Source organism: Leptopilina heterotoma, unplaced genomic scaffold (assembly GCF_015476425.1).
Source record: "Leptopilina heterotoma isolate Lh14 unplaced genomic scaffold, ASM1547642v1 Lhet_81, whole genome shotgun sequence".
Taxonomy (NCBI): Eukaryota; Metazoa; Arthropoda; class Insecta; order Hymenoptera; family Figitidae; genus Leptopilina; species Leptopilina heterotoma.
The window spans coordinates 272,439-293,811 of NW_025111185.1; the positions used below are offsets into that span (position 1 = coordinate 272,439).

The following is a 21,373-nucleotide window of genomic DNA, read 5'->3' on the forward strand; positions in this document are numbered from 1 at the left end:
TATATGTTATTGACATTAAAATTTTTGAATATCTTAATTTGTTAAATAAAAAATAATGATTAAACATTTATTTAAAAATGAAGTTAATGATGTTTTCGAATAATTTTCATTTTAAAAACCTGGAAAAATTCCGTTTTTTAACCTGGAAAAGTCAGGGAATTTGAAAAGAGCAAAAGCGTGGCAACTCTGAATAAATGTGAAGCTCGCTGAAGAAAGGAAAATAAAAAAGCAAAGAATTTTAAGGTTATGTTTGTGTCTTTTGTACTATAATTAACTTTCTGTGTATTTAATTTAAAACTGAAATCAGTTTTTATGGAATTATTTAAGATCTAATCAATACTTGAATCAGTGGTTTATATTTAAAGTTGATCCCCTTTGTGTACTTTTATTCCAAAAGTTACAAACATAACCTCTAATTTTTTGTTTCTTAGATCCCTTTCTCTGGGGCACGTCACAAACATTTTATTAATTTTGTTATTTTACTAATTTTATTATTTTTATTACTTTTATTATTTATTAATTTAATTAATTAATTAATAAAAGTTATCGACTTTTTTCAATTATTAACTTTTATTAATTAATTAATAAAAGTTATCGACTTATTTTAATTTTGATCTTTTCTTATTAGTTGTACCATTTCATTAATTTGTCTGGATGCAAGTGGATCGGTTTTGAAATTCGTCCGTCTCTTTCTCGGGAGCGAAGTAATTTATTTTACATTTCTACCTTTTCTAGACCTTTCACAATATTTGGGTGTAGTTTGTGAGATCGCGATGCGGCAGTCTTCTCTCAGTGACTAGATACGGCTTTGAGTCGTCGGTGATGGATGGTTCCCTCTCTGGCCCACGAACTATAGGTAGACCGCCAACTCCAGGGCCGCCGTAAGCAGACTCCTTCTTCCAAAGAAAAGTCAATCATGTCCTCCTCCCTCAACGTGTGTATAACATTCGAGAAGAATGCTATACATAAGACGAGAAAGGGGATCTATTTAAGTATAACCACCACGCAACAACAAGTGCATTCTTCAATATCTCCGCACAAACTTTTCTTTTTTATCAACAAACATCCCAAGCACTCCCAAATAATACCATGGTTATTACAAACATTTTTTTATTCTTTCCCTGACTTTTCCCTCATTTCTAGACTAAATTTCGATGAGGCAGTAAAATTTTAGTGGTAATTGATTTTTTGTAAAAAAATGTTATTACACTCAAACGTCGGTTTAACGGACTTTTCCGCTAAACAGGCGTTGTAGTGTATTTATCAAAATCATTGAATAATAAGTTATGAAAATAATTTGCCTTTTCTGAATGTTTAACATTAAAATAAGCGCTGTTTTTTTAGGTTATCAAATTGATACCACCCACACAGCATCGAAAATTTCCTAAAAGTTGAAATTAACTTGATTGAAACCTAATCTTTAGTTGCAAAGCTCATTAACTTTGAAGTTGTACTGCGCCTAATGTTATTCAATGTTTCACGTAAAAGTTGATTGAACATTGCAAGAAAGTTTATGAAATTTTAAATCTTCCTGCAATGTTCAGTCAACTTTCGCGTCAAAAATTTAATAATATCAGGCATCTAAAGAACAACTTCAAGTTTCACGAGCTTTGCAACTAAAGATTTCTAAGATCGCTGTCAAGCTAATTTTAACATTCAGAAAAGTTAAAATTTTAAGCTTTGCATAAATTCGATCCAATTTGGGATCTAGTTGATAAAAATCAATTTAATTTCGGTATCAAATCATTGCAATTTGATAATTTCAGCACAGCTTCTCCAAGGATATCAAAATTATTGAGACAAAGAACGTATCAAAATATTTGCGAAGCAACGTTGCTTCGCAACTATTTTGATACGTTCTTTGTCTCAATTTTGATATCCTTAGGGAAGCTGTGAAGTAAACTTCAAGTAATTTCAAGTAATTTCAAGTGATTTCAAGTAAATTTCAAGTAAGTAAGTTATGAAATGTTTATACCAAAAAACATATGTAAAGAATTAGATTTGAAATGCAGCGTAAAATTAGATTAATCTAGTGTTACAAGTGCAGTAAGGAAGAGCACAGTTTTACATAATTAGAATTAGAAGAAAAGTGAAGATATCCGTTTTGAGCAGGGGCTTTCCAAGAAATGAAATTGGTCTGCATATTCGAAAGCAGTGCTCTCGATTCTGAAAAGGACTTGAGTGCGATTAGCGCCAATGCAATCCGACTGATTGACTGGATGATGTACCTTTTTCAAGGTAACGCGAGTTCTCGCTGGCGAAGATCTAAAGGAGACGAAGAAAGGCGGAACCCGCCACCGAACACGAGGAACGGAGGCGTTTGAACCAAACGAAAACGAGGGGTTCACATACATATATATAAATACAAGCGTCGGAGCGCGCGTAAAGGACAGGGCAAATATTTATCATTGGCTGCGTAAAACTAAGGTGCGTTTAGCAAACGGAAGATGCGAGGAAAAACAAACAAGACAAGTATAGAGGAGTAGAGGACGAGGGAGGAAACGGGCAAAACTGGCCAGAACGAGAGAGAGAGAGAGAGAGAGAGGCGAAAAGAGTCGCTCAAAGGGGCCGCCATGGGGCCCAGAGAGAGGTCCCTGTGCAAAGGCACAAACCCCAATAATAGCACCAGAATTTATATACCTGCACGAATTCGATGGAGTGGGCCCCTGGGGCCAGGGATGAACCACGCAGGGGCACGCAAGGCGACGATCGATGGATCGATTTAACCAGCCATTATTTTCCCCTCCACCTCCTTCTCCTCCTTCTTTTCGATTTCTGTCTATCATCGAGTTCCTCCAGACCTATACTATATACGCCTTTTTTCGAAAAAAAAATTCTTTTTTCCAAAATTCAAATGTATTCTGACTTTTGCAAATTTGACCATAAATTTTGGCACGATCCTGCCCAAATGACCAGGTGAAAAAGTTAACGTCAGTTAATGTTAGCTAATGCTACTAACGGTAGTTAGTAGTTAGTTAATGCTTACTAACTAACGACATTTTTTGGTCACTAATAACAAATTATAACGTTAGTTAACATTAGTCTAACGTTAGTCTAACGTTAGTCTTACGTTAGTCTAACGTTAGTCTAATGTTAGTTAACGTTAGTCTAACGTTAGTAGCATTAGTTAACGTTAGTAGCATTAGCTAACGTTAACTTTTCCACCTGAGTGTGTAGGGCAAATTACGAAATTCACGGTCCGATTTTGAAAAAAGTGGTCGTCAGACTGCGTATAAAGCTATGAAAGAAATTTTACTTTGGTACAACTCCTTTCTTTAATTTATAAACTTTAGAATCATTTATTGAGTAAATATAAACAGAATAACTATATATTTTTGACTAAAAACTTATGCCGGGTAGGCACAAAAATTTGATTTTCTATTTTCCTGATTTCCAAAATTTTTAACTTTCTTATCAAAATTTCAATTATCTTTATAAATAATAAAATTCTTCACTTCAAAATTTCAACATAAGGGGCCGTCCATAAATTACATAAGACATTTAAGGGGGTGGGGGGGGGGGGGTCAGCAATTTCTTACGAACAATAGAAAAAATATAAAAATGGTAATGTAAAATATTTTACGAGAGAGGAAGGGGGGGGGGGAATTTTCCAAAAAAATGTCTAACGTAATTTATGGACAGCCCCTAAACTCTTGTCAAAATTTCAATTATTTTCAAAAATTTTCCTCAATATTCCAGAGAGAGAGAAATTTAAATATCAAGGCTTCTCACTCGATAATTAATTTTAAAAAAGTATATAGCAAAAAGTAGCTTAAAGACAGAAAAAAGTAGTAAAAAAAAATAGCTATTAAAAAATTAAACTTGACGACTCAATTTTTTTTATAATTTCTTAAATTACATTCAAAAATAGAATAATTTTTTAAAATAAATATTTAAATACCTATTTATTTTGTCCACAGGAATTAAAATATTTCCCGTGTGGAAAAATATTGTGGCAGTCTAGAGTCCAATGATTTCCCGATTAGCAATCATCAAGTCCGTCTAATTCTAGACGGTCCATCAAGTCCCGAATCAGTGACTTAACAGATGGGCTTATTAGAAAAAATCTAAGTCAAATATGTCCGCCTAGTACGGTGTTATTAAGACCGTCTAGATTTGGTCTAGGATGTTATATGCGCATGCGTCGATGTATGCCCAGCTGTTAAGTAACATGGCGCCTAAAGGCGTCGCGTCGTTTGGCGTCGTTAGATCAGTCAGCGTATGGTGCATTTTCTTTGTGAATTTTAGTATTCGTTGTGGTTTCTGTTTTATGTGAATAATAATGTGCTATGTTGTTGCTGTTTTCTGTATAATTTAATTTTAAATGTGCACTGAAAAAATAGATTTTGATGTGTTTCTATGTGTTTTGACTAGTCGGCTGAAGCTAGCAGTCGTACTCAGCATCAATGTTTAGGCGTCATCTACAAATATGCCTCTCCTTCAAATTTAGTAATACTTAATGATTTAAAAAACCATCGAATATTGTTATTTGAGAATAAATTGTACACTAAATAGCAAATTTAGTAAGTTTTTATTTATTAATTTCATCAATTAGTGGTTGACGCCTAAAGATTGGTGCTGAGTACGACTGCTAGTTTCATCCGGCTGTTTTGATTTGCAGTAAATTTTATTTTACAAAAAGACTACTATATCTCCAATGCCAAAGATTGGGAGGGACACAAAGCCTTTCGCTTAAAGAAAGTTGAAGTGAAAAATACAGAAAATTAAAATATTTTTTTATACTTTTTATGTAAAAAAAAGTCATCAAAATTATTTCAAATATAATTAAGTTTTATCATTCTAAGAATAGTTGTCATAACATATAATGAGAAATTTTGAATAGACGTAGATTAGAATTTACTAGCACTGCTGATCAGACCAGAAACGCTGGTCTATTCTAGACTATAGCGTGGAAGTTTCGTTTCAATTCTGAACAGCCGCTCGACAAGACCGTCTGCCCTGGGTCTAGAAAGACGTTAGACAGTCTATTAAGCGCTTGGTCAGCGCCCTAAAATTTTTCCACACGGGTTCAAATGATTTTAATTTAACGCATTTTTGAAATTTATCTATTTCTAAAAATTATACAAAAGTAATTCTTTCAAAATTCTAAATCAATTTTTATTAGAAAGTCCTACGAGAATTCAATTATTTAAATACAAAAATAAATAATTTATTGAATAATTGAATATTTCTTAAATTTTAATTCTTATATACAGAACTTCATCAACATTTTAATAAATATTGAATTATTTATTCAATAAATTATTTATTTTTGTATTTAAATAATTGAATTTTCGTAGAATTTTGTAATAATAATTGAAATTATAAATATAATTATATTATAATTATAATTGAAATTTTGAAATGGATTTCAAAATTTTCAAAGATTTTAATTTTTCATACTTTTAACTAACAATTCAGTAGAATTTATTTTTTTTGAAAAAGTTTAATTGAATTTTTTTAAAAATTATTTCAAGTCTTTATTTTCTAACATAAAATTGAAGAATTTCCAAATAATCGATGAAATTTCGTAAATCTCATAAAGAATATTATTAACAAATTTTTAAGAATAATTATTATAAATTTTTCAAGAAATTCGATGAAAATTAAATTAAAAATACACTCCAACGCCGGTTTAGCGGACTGTCTGGGGAATTGTCCGTTAAAGCGAACAATACCTTTAACGAGGCAGGACAAAGAAAATCGTAAATCACAACCCAAAAAGTCCTCTAATCCGGTGTCCGCTAAACTGGCGTTGGAGTGTAATTGAAATTCTGCGGTGAGTTTTATTATTTATGAAAATAATTGAATTAAAAAAAAAATTTTTTTTTCAAGTGATAATAATTGAATTTTTGTAAAAACTTTTATTATTTATAAAAATAATGGAATTCAGTCGAAAAAATTTATAAAAAATTTATAAATAATTGAATTTCAGACAAATTTTTATTATTTATGACAATCATTAAATTCTATCATGAAATTTAATATTAAAAATGTATTAAAAATAATAGTTTTAATTTCTAATAAACAAATTATTAAAAAAATTTTTTAAATAATTGAATTCTTTTGAAGAATTCTAATAAAATTTTAAGGGTGATTGCATTTTTCCAAGAATTAATTACAAATTGTTTTAAAAATAATTGAAATCCTGTGATGGGTTTTATTAGTAATGCAAATAATTGAATTATTGCAACAAATTTAATTAAAAGTATTAAAAATAATTGAATTCCTGAAAAGAATTTTATTATTTATAAAAATCTTTTTAAATAATTGTTTTTTCTTTCGAAAAATTGTATATGAAAATTGTGTTTTCAATAAATAAAAATTTTATTATTTATAAAAATAATTTAAAGATTGTATAGAATTTTATGGAACTTTTTTTTAAATAATTGAATTTTTTTGGAAAATTTTATTAAAATGGTAGATAGGGTAACTGTACCAATTGTCGAGGGTTTTAGGCAACATGTGACTTTGACATTTTTTTTCTCGGAAGTAAATGCACTTTAAAATTTGATTTTTGTATATTTGGACGAAGGATCTAATAATGTTTAATATTCATATTTATTTTTTTAATATAAACTAAATTGTTAAGCAAAAAATATATTTAAAAGTCAATCGAGCAAAAGCACCATTTGTCGATGGTCTTGTGCTAATTTCTCGAGGGTCTGTTCCAATTGTCGAGGGTATGACATTTTTAAACATATAACCCAAAATAACCTAACAATTAACCTGTACAGATATTAGAAAATCGAGTAGATATTTATTTTTTCGATAAAAATATTATAGAACATTACCAGAAAACAAATATATTTATTTAACTATAATTGAATAATTTATAATATCGATATAAAACATTTTTATAGTAGATGATACAGGACAGAAAATTATTTAACTGTTTTTTAAACTTTCATAAATATAAGTTAATTAAATTTAATCAATTTTGTTAATCAGACATTAATTGAAAAAATAAATTAATTTAAGTCACATTAAATTTGTAAACGAATAAAATAAACTTTTATTACGAACTGTAAATATAATGGTTAATTATAATCAAAATTTTTTAGTTTTAAATAATGCATTTTTTTTATTAATTTTTTTCGGTCTTCCTCGTTTTTTTGGTTGATTATTTTCTGTTGGTTGTAAATTTTTGGAGCATTTTTTTTCTTTTTCTCTGTACCTATAAATGTTTGGCATTTATGTTTGACGTTTAGTAAATAAACACTTAACCATCGATAAATGGTGCATCAGCGAAAAAAGTGACTACACCAATTTTCGAGTCATTACCTCGAAAAATGGAACTGTCAAAAAAAAGGAACCAAATACCGATGATTTGCTTTTAAAAAATATTAAATATTTTTTTTTAACAAAAAAACATGCATACAAAATTAATATAGTTCGTGTACAAAATAATAATAATAATTTTGTACACAAAAAGTCGTTATAAATACGTTTAATTTGCATTTCTAAAAATCTGTTTTAATCAACTTGAAGTATTAAGAAAATGGAGATTCGTGTAAATTTCACAGCAGTGAATTATAATATTAATTAAATAATTATTTTAGTAGAATCGCTACGAAATTTGTATATATAAATATACAGTTGAAAATACAAAGATTATTTAGAAATTTTTTTTGTTCTTAAATATTATATATTATACTATTTATCTAAAAAAGAAAATTATTATCCTCGACAATTGGAGCACCCTCGGCAATTGGTGCAGTTACCCTATTGAGAATCATTGAATTGAGGAAAGTTGTAACTTCTCAAATATTCAATTTTTTAAAGTGTTTTTAACTAAAATTCTTCTTTAAATCCATTATTTTTAATAATTAATTACGTTTTTGAAGGAAAAACGCTTTTTAAGAGTTCTTTTTTAATCTTAAACCTTGTAAAAAATTGAGTCATTTCATCGGTTTTGTGGAAAAAATATTTTTTGATGCTAAACGTCAACGCCAACTTCAGGGACCTAATTAATTAAATATGTATTAAAAAATTCAACTAATTTCAGAAGAATTTGAATTATTAAAATTTTTGAAAAATCTAACTTCTTTAAAATTTTCTAATAAAATTCATTTAAAATTATGGAATGTTATAAAATTTTAAATTAATTTGTATATAGTCTATTTTTTTATAGGTTTATCTTTAGTCTTAGCATGAATTTGTTTACTAAATAAATCAAAATTTCCAATCTCGCGGTTAAAGAAATTGAACCATTAAATGGTACATGTATCTGCTAGTCCAGAAAGTTCCATAAAACTCTCGCTGAATAATTTCTTTCCTGTCGCGATTACGTTCAAAATTCAATAAAATTGAAAGGACGAACCAAATATTTTTGTCGAAATGTATTACTATTTGTTTGAATCAACTAAATTTTGATTGGTCCAAATAAAATGGGCAAAAAAATAATATTATATTAGAAAATTGATAGCGGAAAAATTAGTTATATGATATAGTAGAAAATCATTTTTCTCAAAAATCCAAAAATGCGTAATGTTTATAATACATTTTTAAATATCTGTCAGAGGGGTGCTACAAAGGGAATAATTCGGAGAAGATAACTACTTCATATCAGTTACTAAAGATCATTAATTCTTCAGAATCTTCATGCTTATAGTTTGGATTTTGTATTCAGATCGACAAAAGGTTCTCAATCACCATCTGTTACTATGTACAATATGGATCGAGAAACATATATTCTTCGGTATTACAAAGACTATAAAAATCAGAAAAAGAATTTAAAGCATCTGGGAAATTGTTTTTTTTAAACAATTAGTCGAAAATTTTGAAAATTTTATCATTTTTAACCCCCTATTAAATCTAAATCAGTAAAATTCACAACACCGTTTTTTTGAAAGTATCAAATTGATACTAAGCGGATCAAATTGGTGCCAAAAATTTTGGATCAATTTTTTGTTTGATCCACATTTTTGGTATAAATTCTTTGCAACAATAAACAACAATGAATATATAAATTAAGAACAATGAATGTTGTTGTTAATGAACGAGAAGAATTAACACACAAAAAAATAAAAACAGAAAATTGAAAACATCCAATCAAAACTATATCACAGTTTTTCTGAGGATATGAAATTGAGACAAAAAGGAATCAAAATTGTTGCATCGCAACAATTTTGATTCCTTTTTTGTCTCAATTTCATATCCTCAGAAAAATTCTGATAATAAATTGAGAATTAGAAAATAATAAAAAATACAGAAGTATACAATTGACTTTTGATACAAATGGTAATTAATAAATAATTTATAGTCAGGGAAAAAAATAAATATAACTTTTGCTTCGTGCAACCTTGCAAAAAAGCAGTGCCAATATAAACATTGACGTAAACTTTGTGTTTAATTTTCAGGTACATAAATTCTCTAAAGCTCGCTAAAGTGAATTGCTTGTCTATAATTTAACCCTCTGAATTCAATCTACTCAGAGCGCGTGACTTATTTATGATTTGTTTAACAGGAGAAGGTAGACTTTAAACAGCAATAAAGGAAAAGTTATCGTTTCATTTCCTGTTGCTGCTATGACATAACCGAGCGCATGTCAAACTTCTCGGGAGTATTTATTCTTATTCGTATATTTTAAACTTCAAATAGTCAAAGAAGAAAAAAATGACCAGTTAGTGTTATAGTCACGCATAGACTTTGGAAAAAGTAATTCATTATTAGTAGATTCACTTCTATATGAACACCAAGACACTTATTTATTTAGTTTAAATATGTTTCTTGGTGTAGAAACACTTTTACAAAATATATATACTTATTTCAAAAAGTATACTATAATGAAAAAAAGCTGTGTGCAGAAATAGTACGTTAGGACAGGATAATCATATGTTGGTTTAGTGTATAATTTATCACTTTAGGAAAGAATAAAAAATGGAAAAATGGAAACTTATCTATGTGCATTTTTGCACTTTTGCGCTCGACACCTACGTCACTTCCTTCTGTTCGATGAATCACGCATAGATTCCGTTTCTTATACGAAGTCCCAGTGGGTGTGTGCTTCTCCGTGAATGGTGAAGGTGCGACTTTCTTTGACTATTGATTCATACATATGAATATATTCGGTTGTCTAGTACTCATTAACAAAGAAGAGTCTTTGTTTCAACAATTTGACCTTTCCTTTCAATCATTTTTTCTCTCTTTTCAATTTTTTGTCTCCTTTCTTTTCTATTTTTTTCTCTTTTCTTTTTCTTCTTTTCTATATTTTTCTCTTTTTTTTCTTCTTTTCTATTTTTTCTCTCTTTTCTTTTTCTTCATTTCCATTCTTTTCTTTCCTCTTCTTCCTCTTTTTCCTCTTCTTTCTTTTCCTCTCTTCTATTCTTCTCTATTTTTTTCTTCTCTATCTGTACTTTTTTCTTCATCTCTGTTTTTTCTTCTCTATCTGTTATTTTTTCTTCATCTCTGTTTCTTCTTCTCTATCTCCTCTTTTTCTCTTCTGTTTTTTCTTTTTATCTGTTTTTTTCTTCTCTGTGTTTTCTTTCTTTTTTTCTTTTCTTTATTACACTTAGAAAGCATTATACTTAATTTACAAAGAAAAATAATTTTAAGTGATTTTGTTTAATTAAAATTAGTTTGTAAGCTTAATCCCAATATATAGAAAATATCTACTGCTTTGATTCAAAAATATTATTTGTTTGAATAATTTTATGTATAATTTAAACATATTTTCTGTTATGACTTAAACAAAAATTATGTTTAAAAATTTTATGTTTGATTCAAACTTAAAAGTTGATTATAAATAATTTAAAAACAACCATAAGTTATGTTTAAATTAAATCCTACATTACTTTTTTAAATGAATCAAAAAATATGTTTCAATTAAACTTAAATATTTTTTACTGTATATATAGCAAAGATATTTTAAGCTTGATTTAAACAAAATATGTTTGAATCGCAAATAAATCGTTTTCTCAGTGTACATTTTAATTTCTTTTTAAGAAAGAATTTTTTACGTGCTAAATTCATAATTTAATGTGTGTCTCAAGTAAATTACAAATAAAATTTAGAAAAATCGTATACAAAAAACAATTTTCTATCTTTTCCTCTTCTTTGTAATTTCTTATCAAATCGTGAAGTCGCTTATCACTAATCTATGAATACCTGATAATGCATTTGTCGAGTATATCGGCAGTCATAATATATGAATTTATCACTCGACTTCCATATTTCCAAAGAGCAAATAATGTACATAATTATTTATTTATTATTGCTCTTTTGGTTTTAACATTCACGCTAATCGTGGGAAATAAAAATCAATAATAATATTCAAAAAGTGTGAAATAAAAACAAGACAAATTAAAAATTAGGAAAAATAAAATATTCTTAAAGAGAAAATCTTTAACGGAACTCGATTTAGTATTTGAGTTAAAGATCAACTCAAAAAGTGAATAAAATTAGTGATCGGCATTTTTCTATATGCTATAAGTTAAAAGAAAAGAATGAAAATCGCTAAGTATAATTTCTGGGTTAAATTCTGATGATCATCTGTCGTAATTCAGTGTTTTTATAATTGTATTTTTTAAGAAAGGATAATAAATAATATAACTATATTTCTTAAAAACAATATGATGGTATATAAGTTCAATTCTTTTTTTTAACTCCCTTTATTTAACTCTAATTTCTACTAATTTTACTAACTAAATTTATTAGTAAAATTTACTAATTTCTACTAATTCCTATACTAATTTTACTGACTTTTTGCTTTTGAATTAGTAAATTTTACTAACAAATACAGGGTGTCTAACAAGGATTGAGAATAAGATTGCCTGACTTTTCCCCGACTTTTTCTCTGACCTATTACTAATTTTATTTTTGCTTTCTTGAGACAAAAATATGGTAACTGAAATATTTAACAATAAATTAATATCTAATGATAGAAAAAAACGGTGATAACAACCTTCTAAGTTTTGTTAGGTTAAAAAAATTTTTTATTCACAAAAAATTTTAATTTTTGTATAAATTTTTAGAAATGTCCCTGACTTTCAATGAAATTTTCTGACATTCCCTGACTTTTCCCTGACTTCCCTGACCGTTAGACACCCTGAAATAGTAAGTTCTACAAATTAATAATTAATTAATAATATTAATTCATATACTAATTTTACTGACTTTTTGCTTTTGAATTAGTAAATTTTACTAATAAATAATAATTTCTGCAAATTTATTAGTAAAATTTACTAATAATTTTTGTAAATTTTACTAATAATTAATTTAATTAATAATTATTTTATTAGTAAAATTTACTGGTAATTTTTGTAAATTTTACTAATAAATAGTCATTTATTAATAAAATTTACTAACTCAAAAGCAAAAAGTCAGTAAAATTAGTATAAGGATTAGTAGAAATTAGTAAATTTTACTAATAAATTTGTAGAAATTACTATTTATTAGTAAAATTTACTAATTCGAAAGCAAAAAGTCAGTAAAATTAGTGGAAATTTGTAGAAATTACTATTTATTATGAAAATTTAATAAAATTAAATTTAAACAAGAATAATAAATAAATTTCTTTCAAAACTTTAAAGACATTATTTTAACTTAAAAAAGCTTTCTTAAAAACATATTTTTTTGGAGCTGAAAAACTTTCATTTTAGTTAAAATTTGTTATATTTTACGAAAGTTTTCAGAAATTCAAAAATATTAATCACATTAAATTAATATCAAAATTAAATTCTTTAAGTTTTGTTTAAAATTTTTAAAAATAAACTTTTTTTCAAAACAAATAGAAAAAGAAGAAAAAACAAAAAATAAAAAAAATTTATTTTAAAATTTCAGCTCTGAAGGTATATAACCTATAAAAAAATCATTTTTTATAATTGTTCGTAAGTAGTTTGATAATTATTACATTTTCACCAAATTTAACTTTTGGAGTAAACAATAATTTCTTTTTAAAGAAAGATTTCGATAAGCATTTTGCAATAAACATTTTAATATATAGGGATCAGAAAATCATGGAAATTTAAATTCAGATTATTATAATCAGGCAGTTATACACTAAAAAAAATTTATTTGATTTCAAAATAATTTTTATTGAATCAAATAATTGTTATTGATTTCAAAGAATTTTTATTGAATCAAATAATTTTTATTGATTTCGAAGAATTTTTATTGAATCAAATAATTTTTATTTGGGTCTGTTAAATTGTATTTGCTTCAAATACTGAAATTATTGATTCAAATATACAATTTAGTTGAATCAAATAAAAATTATTCGATTCAAGTAAATATTTATTTGATAATAGACAAGTAATCGATTATTTGAATCAAATAAATTTTTTTCAGTGTAAAATTGCAAGAGAGGAAAAGAGTAAAATAGCAAGAAAGAGAAAAAAGAAAAGAGCAAAAGAGAAACAGAGTAAAACATCAAGAGAGAGATTGAATAAAATACCAAAAAAGACACAGAGTAAAATAGCAAGAGAGAGAAAAAAATAAAATACCAAAAGAAACACAGAGTAAAATAGCAAAAAAATCACAAAGTAAAATAGCAAGAGAGAGAAAGAAGCAAATAGCAAAAGAGAAACAGAGTAAAACAGAGAGAGAGAGAGAGAGAGAGAGAGAGAGAGAGAGAGAGAGAGAGAGAGAGAGAGAGAGAGAGAGAGAGAGAGAGAGAGAGAGAGAGAGAGTAAAATATCAAGAGAGAGAAATAATAAAATAGCAAAAGAAACACAGAGTAAAATAGCAAGAGAGAGAAAAAATAAAATAGCAAAAGAGAGACAGAATAAAATAGCAAGAGACAAAAAGAATAAAACAACAAGAGAGAGAGAGAGAAAGAGTAGAATAGCAAAGTGAGAAAGAATAAAATAGCAATAGAGCAAGAGAGGAGGGAGGGGGGAGAAAGAGAGAGAGAGAGAGAGAGAAACAGGAAAAAAGTGAGTGAAGAGGGTACACAGTAAAGAGGGAGAGAAAAAGAAGGAGATGAAATAAATTGAACGAGGAGAAAGCTAGAAGTTGTTGCCTGTTTCCTCTTATACACCTGTCCTCGTTTACCTGGTTCGCCCCGCCCCGACCAATAGCCAGTCGACCGATTTGTGACGTAGTTGTTGGGCACCAAGCTCCCATGGTGGGGGGTTAAAGTACCAGGAGTTGCGGACCACGTTGGTACACAAAAGAGGCGGGGGTGGGGGTGGAAGTAGTGGTGGCAGAAAGGGGCACCCGGTCCGAACTGTTCTGCTCAGCCAAAGGAACACCAAAACCATCCTCGCATTTCCCACCACTGGGTCGTTGCGGGAAAACGTTCCCGAAATTAATTTTTTCGCTCATAAAAAAAAAAAAATTTACAAAACTCTTTCATCGAAATTGTGTTTTGTGAACGCGATCGGTAGTGATTTCTCTGCTTTTTCAGGAGCAATTTTTTGGATTACAGTTAGCAGTCTTTCTTGCTAATAAAGAGATGTTTTTTTTGTGATTTAATAGAGTGATGTGAGAAATGTAGACACAACGCCAGGGGGTGAAGGATTAAGAGATAGGTAAAAGTTTGGATGTTTAAAAAAAAAGGGAAATTTGAGTGAGAAGTGAAAATTGTGGATTAGGGGGTGAAATTGGGGGTGGCTTGAAATTACGAAGTTGGGAAGGTCAGAGTGCGCAAGGGTGTGATGCCCTGGTTATGGTTAGGCGTGAGTGAGGTCAGTGGCAAGAGGAGGAGGTGGTCGACGGACCGCGATTGGCGAAAGAATAAGAAGCTGGTAGCATCATCAGCGGCGTCGTCGTCATCATCATTCACGACCCTTAACGTAGTGCAGAGTGCAGCCACCGCGCGGTACCACGAGGTCCGTGATTATGGTGTGTAATCGTGTCCTGGTAGCAAGGCCGGCGTACTTGCACCAGGTGAGTGGCTCCAGGCTGCAGTTTCCGCGTTATCTGAGAATTGTGCTTGTGCTCGTCATCCTCGGGATACCGAGTCCGGGCAATAATCTTGTCCTGGCCTGCGGTCCCGGCAGGGGTGGAGGTCGCAGGCCAACCCTTCGCAAACTCACGCCCCTTGTTTTTAAGCAACATGTGCCCAATGTCAGTGAGAACACCCTTCCGGCAAGTGGGCTCAGCGAAGGTCGCGTGTCTAGACACGATTCCAGGTTTCGGGATTTAGTGCCAAACTATAACACCGACATTATCTTCAAGGATGAGGAGGGCACTGGAGCCGATCGTCTCATGACCCAGGTGAATACGCTTTTTCTTCTCTACAAAATGATGTCTCCCAATATTTTTATTTCTCCTATTTTTTGGTGTTGGTGCAAAAATAACTCTGGTACTGAATCTGAACTGTTGCTGTCATTCTTAATTGAGAAGGACTATTGCTTTCAGATCTACATAACATTTGTTTTACTCTAAAAAAAAGTCTTATTTTAAAGCCGAAATGAAGTCTTAAATTAAGATGCAACATTTCATCCTAAAGTGACTACAATGTATTTTAAGATACCACTTTTTGCAGTCTTGTTGTTAAAACAAACTTTTCGTTATCTGAACAATTTTGAAAAGTTGTAGCAACAGATTTCCTGCTGTAAATACTTCAAGTGCTTATTGCATACTCAAAAAATTGTGCTGTATGATTTTAACACCAAAATAGATTAAAATAATCTGTACCAAGTAACTCTATAATGTTAATTCAGCATAGGAAGATCCTTAACATAAAAGATTTTCATTTTGCAAAATGATCTTATGCAACCCAATTTTTTCCCGATTTGCAATAAACCACCATTTCAGATTTTTCGAAATGTCGCATTAAAATTATAGATACTCTATAAATTGCTAAATTTCTAAAGTTGCATTTGCTTTCAATGTAACATTAAAACCGCACTTAAAAATTATATGACCAGGAAAAATAGTTGTTATTGGAAAAAATAAAATTTTTCCTCAAACATACAAGTATGCTATTTAGCGAAAACCGTTTATTCAACTTTAACATTGTTGCACGCGTGAGTAAACTTATATGCTTGAAATATCTTGTCACACAAAGATTACGATACGATTATCAAGTTTGTTGATTTTGTATATACGTAATATGTACCTACGGTTTCTCACCAAGTAGTAGAAAATAGTTGAAAACATATATTTTATATCTCATCGTAAATTTATCCATAAAAAAAATTGCGTTTGCCTCTAAAAAAAAAAAAGAATTTATTCTCTTCCAAATTTTAAATATCAGAAAAGAGGCAAAAAAATTCCAAAAGGCAAAAAAATATGTACTGTTTTGAAAGGCTCTTTAATGATTAAGGACTTTTAAATCATTAATAATTTAAACGATCTTGAAATTAATTACCACTGTTGACTGTTATTACCTGTCGTTACAGTAAATTTGATTTAAATCAGTTAATGAACGCGTGTCAAGTGTCTGCCTTTTAAAAAAAACGACTCCCAATGATTTGTGCCTTCCCATTCCTCATTATTCTATATACGCGCAAGTGAATTTTGAAATGTTTGCAATACTTTTTATTTTCAAAACCTTGATTTATGTGGGTCGTAAAATATAATTGGTATCGTTCGATGTTGATTCAAACAATTTTTTTCCTCTTAAGAAAAAAAAAAAAAAAAAAACCTGCTTCTATAAACAAAAAAAGCATCTCAACTTTTTTCTTTCTCAAAAATTTGTTTCAAACAAAAAAAAGTACCTATCTCAATTTTTTCTTCTGAAAAAATTTGCTTTTTCAAAGGAGAGGGAAGGAGAATTCTTTTCGAAATTTGATCGGCAGGGAAGTATCGGTTGAAAGCGATCGATTTGACTTCCGTCGCTTCTTCTCAGCCTTACTTCCAGCACCTGTGAAGCCCGCTGGAACATTCGAGTAACGTCGCGTTGGCCACATTCCATACGAGTCATTTATACATATACACACATACTTGTTCATACATTTATCCCGAGTATTTAAACAGCGTCCATTCGTACTTCGTTCACATTGCTTTCATCGATGTTTACCCTTCATTTCGCATACGTTCGAGAGTAAACGTTTTGGAAATCTTTTTTTTTTCTCTCTCTTTTATTTCGTCGTTGTTCATACTGCAATTTGAGCAGTGACTAAAAGGAGTTTGACCGAATCTTATACCGCGCCTCGTTTGTTTGTTTATCCATCAAAAGGGGCGCCAATTTCTTTAAAAAAAAAAAAAAAAAAATTCCCATTCAAAGAACATTAATGTCTATAACACAACGTCTTTAAACTCGCCTTTTGTAAAAAGTAAATTTATGGAAATATGACACATATGTCGGAAGGTGAATTAGTTAAAGAGTGAATTTACATTTTTCATCAGCTCGTTCAAATATTGACAGTCTTCAAAAAAAAAAGAAAGAAAAAAAAAGTAGGATGTGGATCAAATAAATCTTTATGGGCAAATTTCGAGCTATTGTGCAAATGTTTGTTTAATCATACAAGGAAAAAAATCTTTTATCGGGAAATTCGATATTTTGAGGGTACTTTTGAAATTCCTGCTGGTCAAATTCAGACGAAACAATGGAAATTTGAGGCGAATGACCACAGATTACAAGTACCGGGGTGTAGACAACGTTCTTAGAATAAAAGTACTGACGCGTTGTTGCAGTCCAATGAACTGTATTTAATCTGGAATGTTACATGTATTGTGGATGCATAAACTAAGTGCCGATTTGCTACCAAACAGGTGACAATTTCCTGTTGCGAACAAAAATTATTCCCTTTCCGCTTTTGAGAAAAAAATTGTTTACACTGTCAGATAAAATGCTTGCACTGCACATATAGACAAAAAATTATACAACATTCTAATAATTTACTCCTCTCTCAAGTTCACTGGAATTCCACACGAGAAAACGCCAGGCAAACATTATCATTTTGGAGAGATACGTTTGAAAAAAAAATAATAGGCACTTTAAAGACAAAAATGTTATGCTTATTTAGGACAAGAAAATCTCTGAAAACACCTATTTGATTTATTATTTACACGGTAAAAATTTAACATAATATCTAATTCACGTGAGCAGCGTATGTGCCAACTTTTTTTTCTCGTCTAAAAGGGATGTTTAAAAACAATCCTCTTTCAAGTCGATTGTTAACAATGAAAACAAACGACGATACTTATTTCACTTGTTTGTAATTCAATGTACAGAGTGACAGACGCAATTCGCGTTTCACATTCACAACAACGGAAATAACAGAGAACGACTCGAGACAATGCCTGAAGGTACAAACATTGTCCCCCTGTATTTTTATACAGTAGAGATTGTTTTTTAATGACGAAAAGAAAAAAGGGTAAATTCTTTTCTCTAAAAAGAATTAGTAATAATTTTCCATGCTCATTATTCATATGTTATTTAATTAATTAATTTAATTTCATGTTATTTAATTTAACCATTTTAGATAAAATAAAAATTGAATATTTAATTTAAACAGTTCCAAAGGTTTTAAAAAATAACCTCGATTTATAATTTCCAAATTATAATTCAATTTTTTATTTTAGAAACTGTCTCAATAACCTTATCAGGGACAAAAATGGTTTTGTGTAAAAGGGATAATCGTTTATCAAAGGTGATTCAAAAAAAAAGACTGAACCTCGACCGGCGCCGGATCCGGTGTTTCAAACTGCGTACACTTTCAATTGTACAAATATCATTCAAAGCGATGCATTTTAAAGATAAGAATTTCTTTTTCGAATATATACAGAACTTGAAGAAGTGATTTGCTAATCCATAAGGAAACGAATAACGGATATGATGACAAACATTGGGGAGGGTAAAAATTTGTTATTTTTAACAGGCGATGCTTTTATAAGGTGCGATATCAGAAAAGTTATCAGTCGAATGTGATTGATGGCTAATCGGACTATATACATTTTTATCAGTATTCTGTGTTAAAAATGCATTCCTCTGTTATTCCCAGACTTATATGAAGTGTAAGTCGAAAAAAATATTTTGTTTCTTATTTTTTGATATACAATTTTACGTTTTATCTCCAGGAGATGTTTTACGCATTTTCACTCAACTTTTTGTTTATCCGTATCTCTCAAGTGTAATATGTGTAGAGTTATAATCACAACAATTTTATTATCTTGATTTCCTTAACTAGAGGCAGCTTGGATCGCTAAATGATATCAAAAGAATGAAGTTTAGTTTTCAAATGAATAAAGTTCATAGTTGACAAAAGTTTATTGTTTAATTCTTAAAAGATTAATAATTTGGTTTTCAAAGATTAAAATTTGGTTCTCAAACATTAAAGTTTAATTATCAAGAGCTCGAAGTTTAGTATCCAAAAGATTTCAAGATTCATTTCAAATATTAAGGTTTAATTATCAAGAGATTGAAGTTTAGTTTCTAAAGATTAAAGTTTCAAAAGATTAAAAATTCCCCAACCGAAAGGAAACAATTGTATACTTGAGGGTACACCAACTTTTTTCGGATTTAACATATTACAAAAATAAGGCAATAGCTGTTGGCAATATTTATTTAGACAATAATTGCGGGAAAGTATTTATATCCGAGGAATAAAAGGGAATTTTTAAACCTGAAGGCAAAACCGAGAAAAGGAATGAAAATTGCACTACTTAACAAGAGATAAGGAGGTGGTAGGAAGGATAAGAGCGCAGTAAAGCGAGAAAACAATATCGTATTTTGTAAAGAGCGAAAGGGAAATCAAGTGCAAGCATCGAGAGAGAATCTCACTGCAACATTAGTCAGGAAAAAAAGAATCACGTACATATTTTTCCTCCAGACGAATGGACCTATTTATTTACTGTTTTCTTTTTCCTTAAAAACCCATCTTTAAAATAGGGTCAGTGACGTTTCTTATAATACCTAGGGCATATAGTCCTTGCGCCACATGAAATAAATAGAGAGGAAAAAGTGTATCCCGACGCTCTAAGTGATTGTGGGTAGGTTTATGGCAGTCATAACCGGTATTTGGTTTGACGAGTTAAAACTCCTCCAATTACGGCAAATAAACTTAATGGCGAGTTTGTCCTACGTCCTTTAATAATCTTTTCGTTGACTTTCCCTCCTTTTTCCTTTCCTACTTTTTTCTTTCCTTCCTTTTTCCCTTTTCTTCCGCAAGAAGAATAAGTTCTTTTTCCGAAAGGACAAAAAAACCATTTTTCCCCTGCCATGTATATGCACATTTGCGCAGTATCCTCGGAAAAATCCAAGCAAGTAGCCAGAAGTTATTGCGGTCTCGAGCAATGCCAACGAGAGTTGCCCTACTCGCGCGGGAAATAATGCCAATTCTAAAGTGTTTCGCGCTGCAATCATTGTAAAATCCTTCCGAGAAACTCTATACTGAATCGCAAAACTCGCATTTCCTTTCGCCAATCTTATGTCCAACTTTAAGATGTTACAAATCTTCAATTCGAAGCAAAGTATATAATTTTTTTCTCCCCCCGCTTCGAAAAACATTAAAACTTTTTATATGTATACACATTTTCAAAGCCATGGCAGATTTTCTTATCGAGGAGCCCTTAAAGCTATATGTCCGTGCGCGCATACCACATTTTAAGATCCTATAGATTCCATGTGTTCTTTTACTGCGCGCACTTTTTTTTTCCTCTTCTCTTTCTATATTACAGTGTTTATTTCCAAACGATTTGCAATAATGTTTTCAATTTTGCTTAAATATGCTGTTATGAGTGTAAATGGTAAAAAGAGGAATTGGATTCTCCACTTGACGATGGATATAAATTTACCATCTTATGCATTTAAATTAGTAGAAGTTTTACGGATTCGATCACTTCTATATTATCATTAAATCTCCTAACTTTGGATCACTGAAGAATTATAGTGAAAAGTTGCCCGTATTAGAGAGTACTTCTCCCCATTTCATAGTTTGCCCGTGGTTAAAAAAATACTAAAGGTCTAACGATAAATTCTAAAAATGGCCTGCGTGAGTGACCTTGAAATGAATATTAGTGCGACTCCAGGCGCACATATAATCCTTTGTTTGTGAGAATCAAGAGATGTTGGAGATTGCGCGAACACGCAGTCGAGATCAATTTTCATCACAGTGTGGATAATTGTAGTAGAGTGATAAGAGGAATCGAGACAACGAGTCTTGATGACTTGTTGCTTATTATTTGGTATCACGTGGCGCCACGTGCATCGCATTATCAGGTTACCGGTTACCGACGGTCGTCGATCGCTTCGGACATCATTAAACACCGCGATAGTTGAATGTTATATATACTCACAAATACATTATACGAATACAGAATATACATACATGCGGATACAGACTATGTTATACCAACTCACGAATACATTGTTAACGAACTATCCCAAGCACTATCAACTCGTTATCTAACATCAACCAATCGTATAATCCAAGTGACTCGCACCATTCGCACCCGGTTTGCTCTCTCAGCACTATATATATACACTCCTCGAGCGAGTACAATGTCGTAAACGCCTGCACCTTACACCTGTCCAACA

General features: G+C 30.2%; 1 protein-coding gene across 1 annotated transcript in view; it reads left to right on the forward strand.

Annotated features, from left to right (window-relative positions):
- Window positions 1–13,835: 13,835 nt before the first annotated feature.
- LOC122511202 (sonic hedgehog protein A) overlaps window positions 13,836–21,373 on the forward strand; it is a 79,386-nt gene continuing 71,848 nt past the window's right edge. The window contains exon 1 of the mRNA XM_043626315.1: window positions 13,836–15,162. Within this exon, the coding sequence (XP_043482250.1) occupies window positions 14,785–15,162 (378 nt within the window). The 5' untranslated portion in view covers window positions 13,836–14,784. The remainder of the gene's footprint in view (window positions 15,163–21,373) is intronic.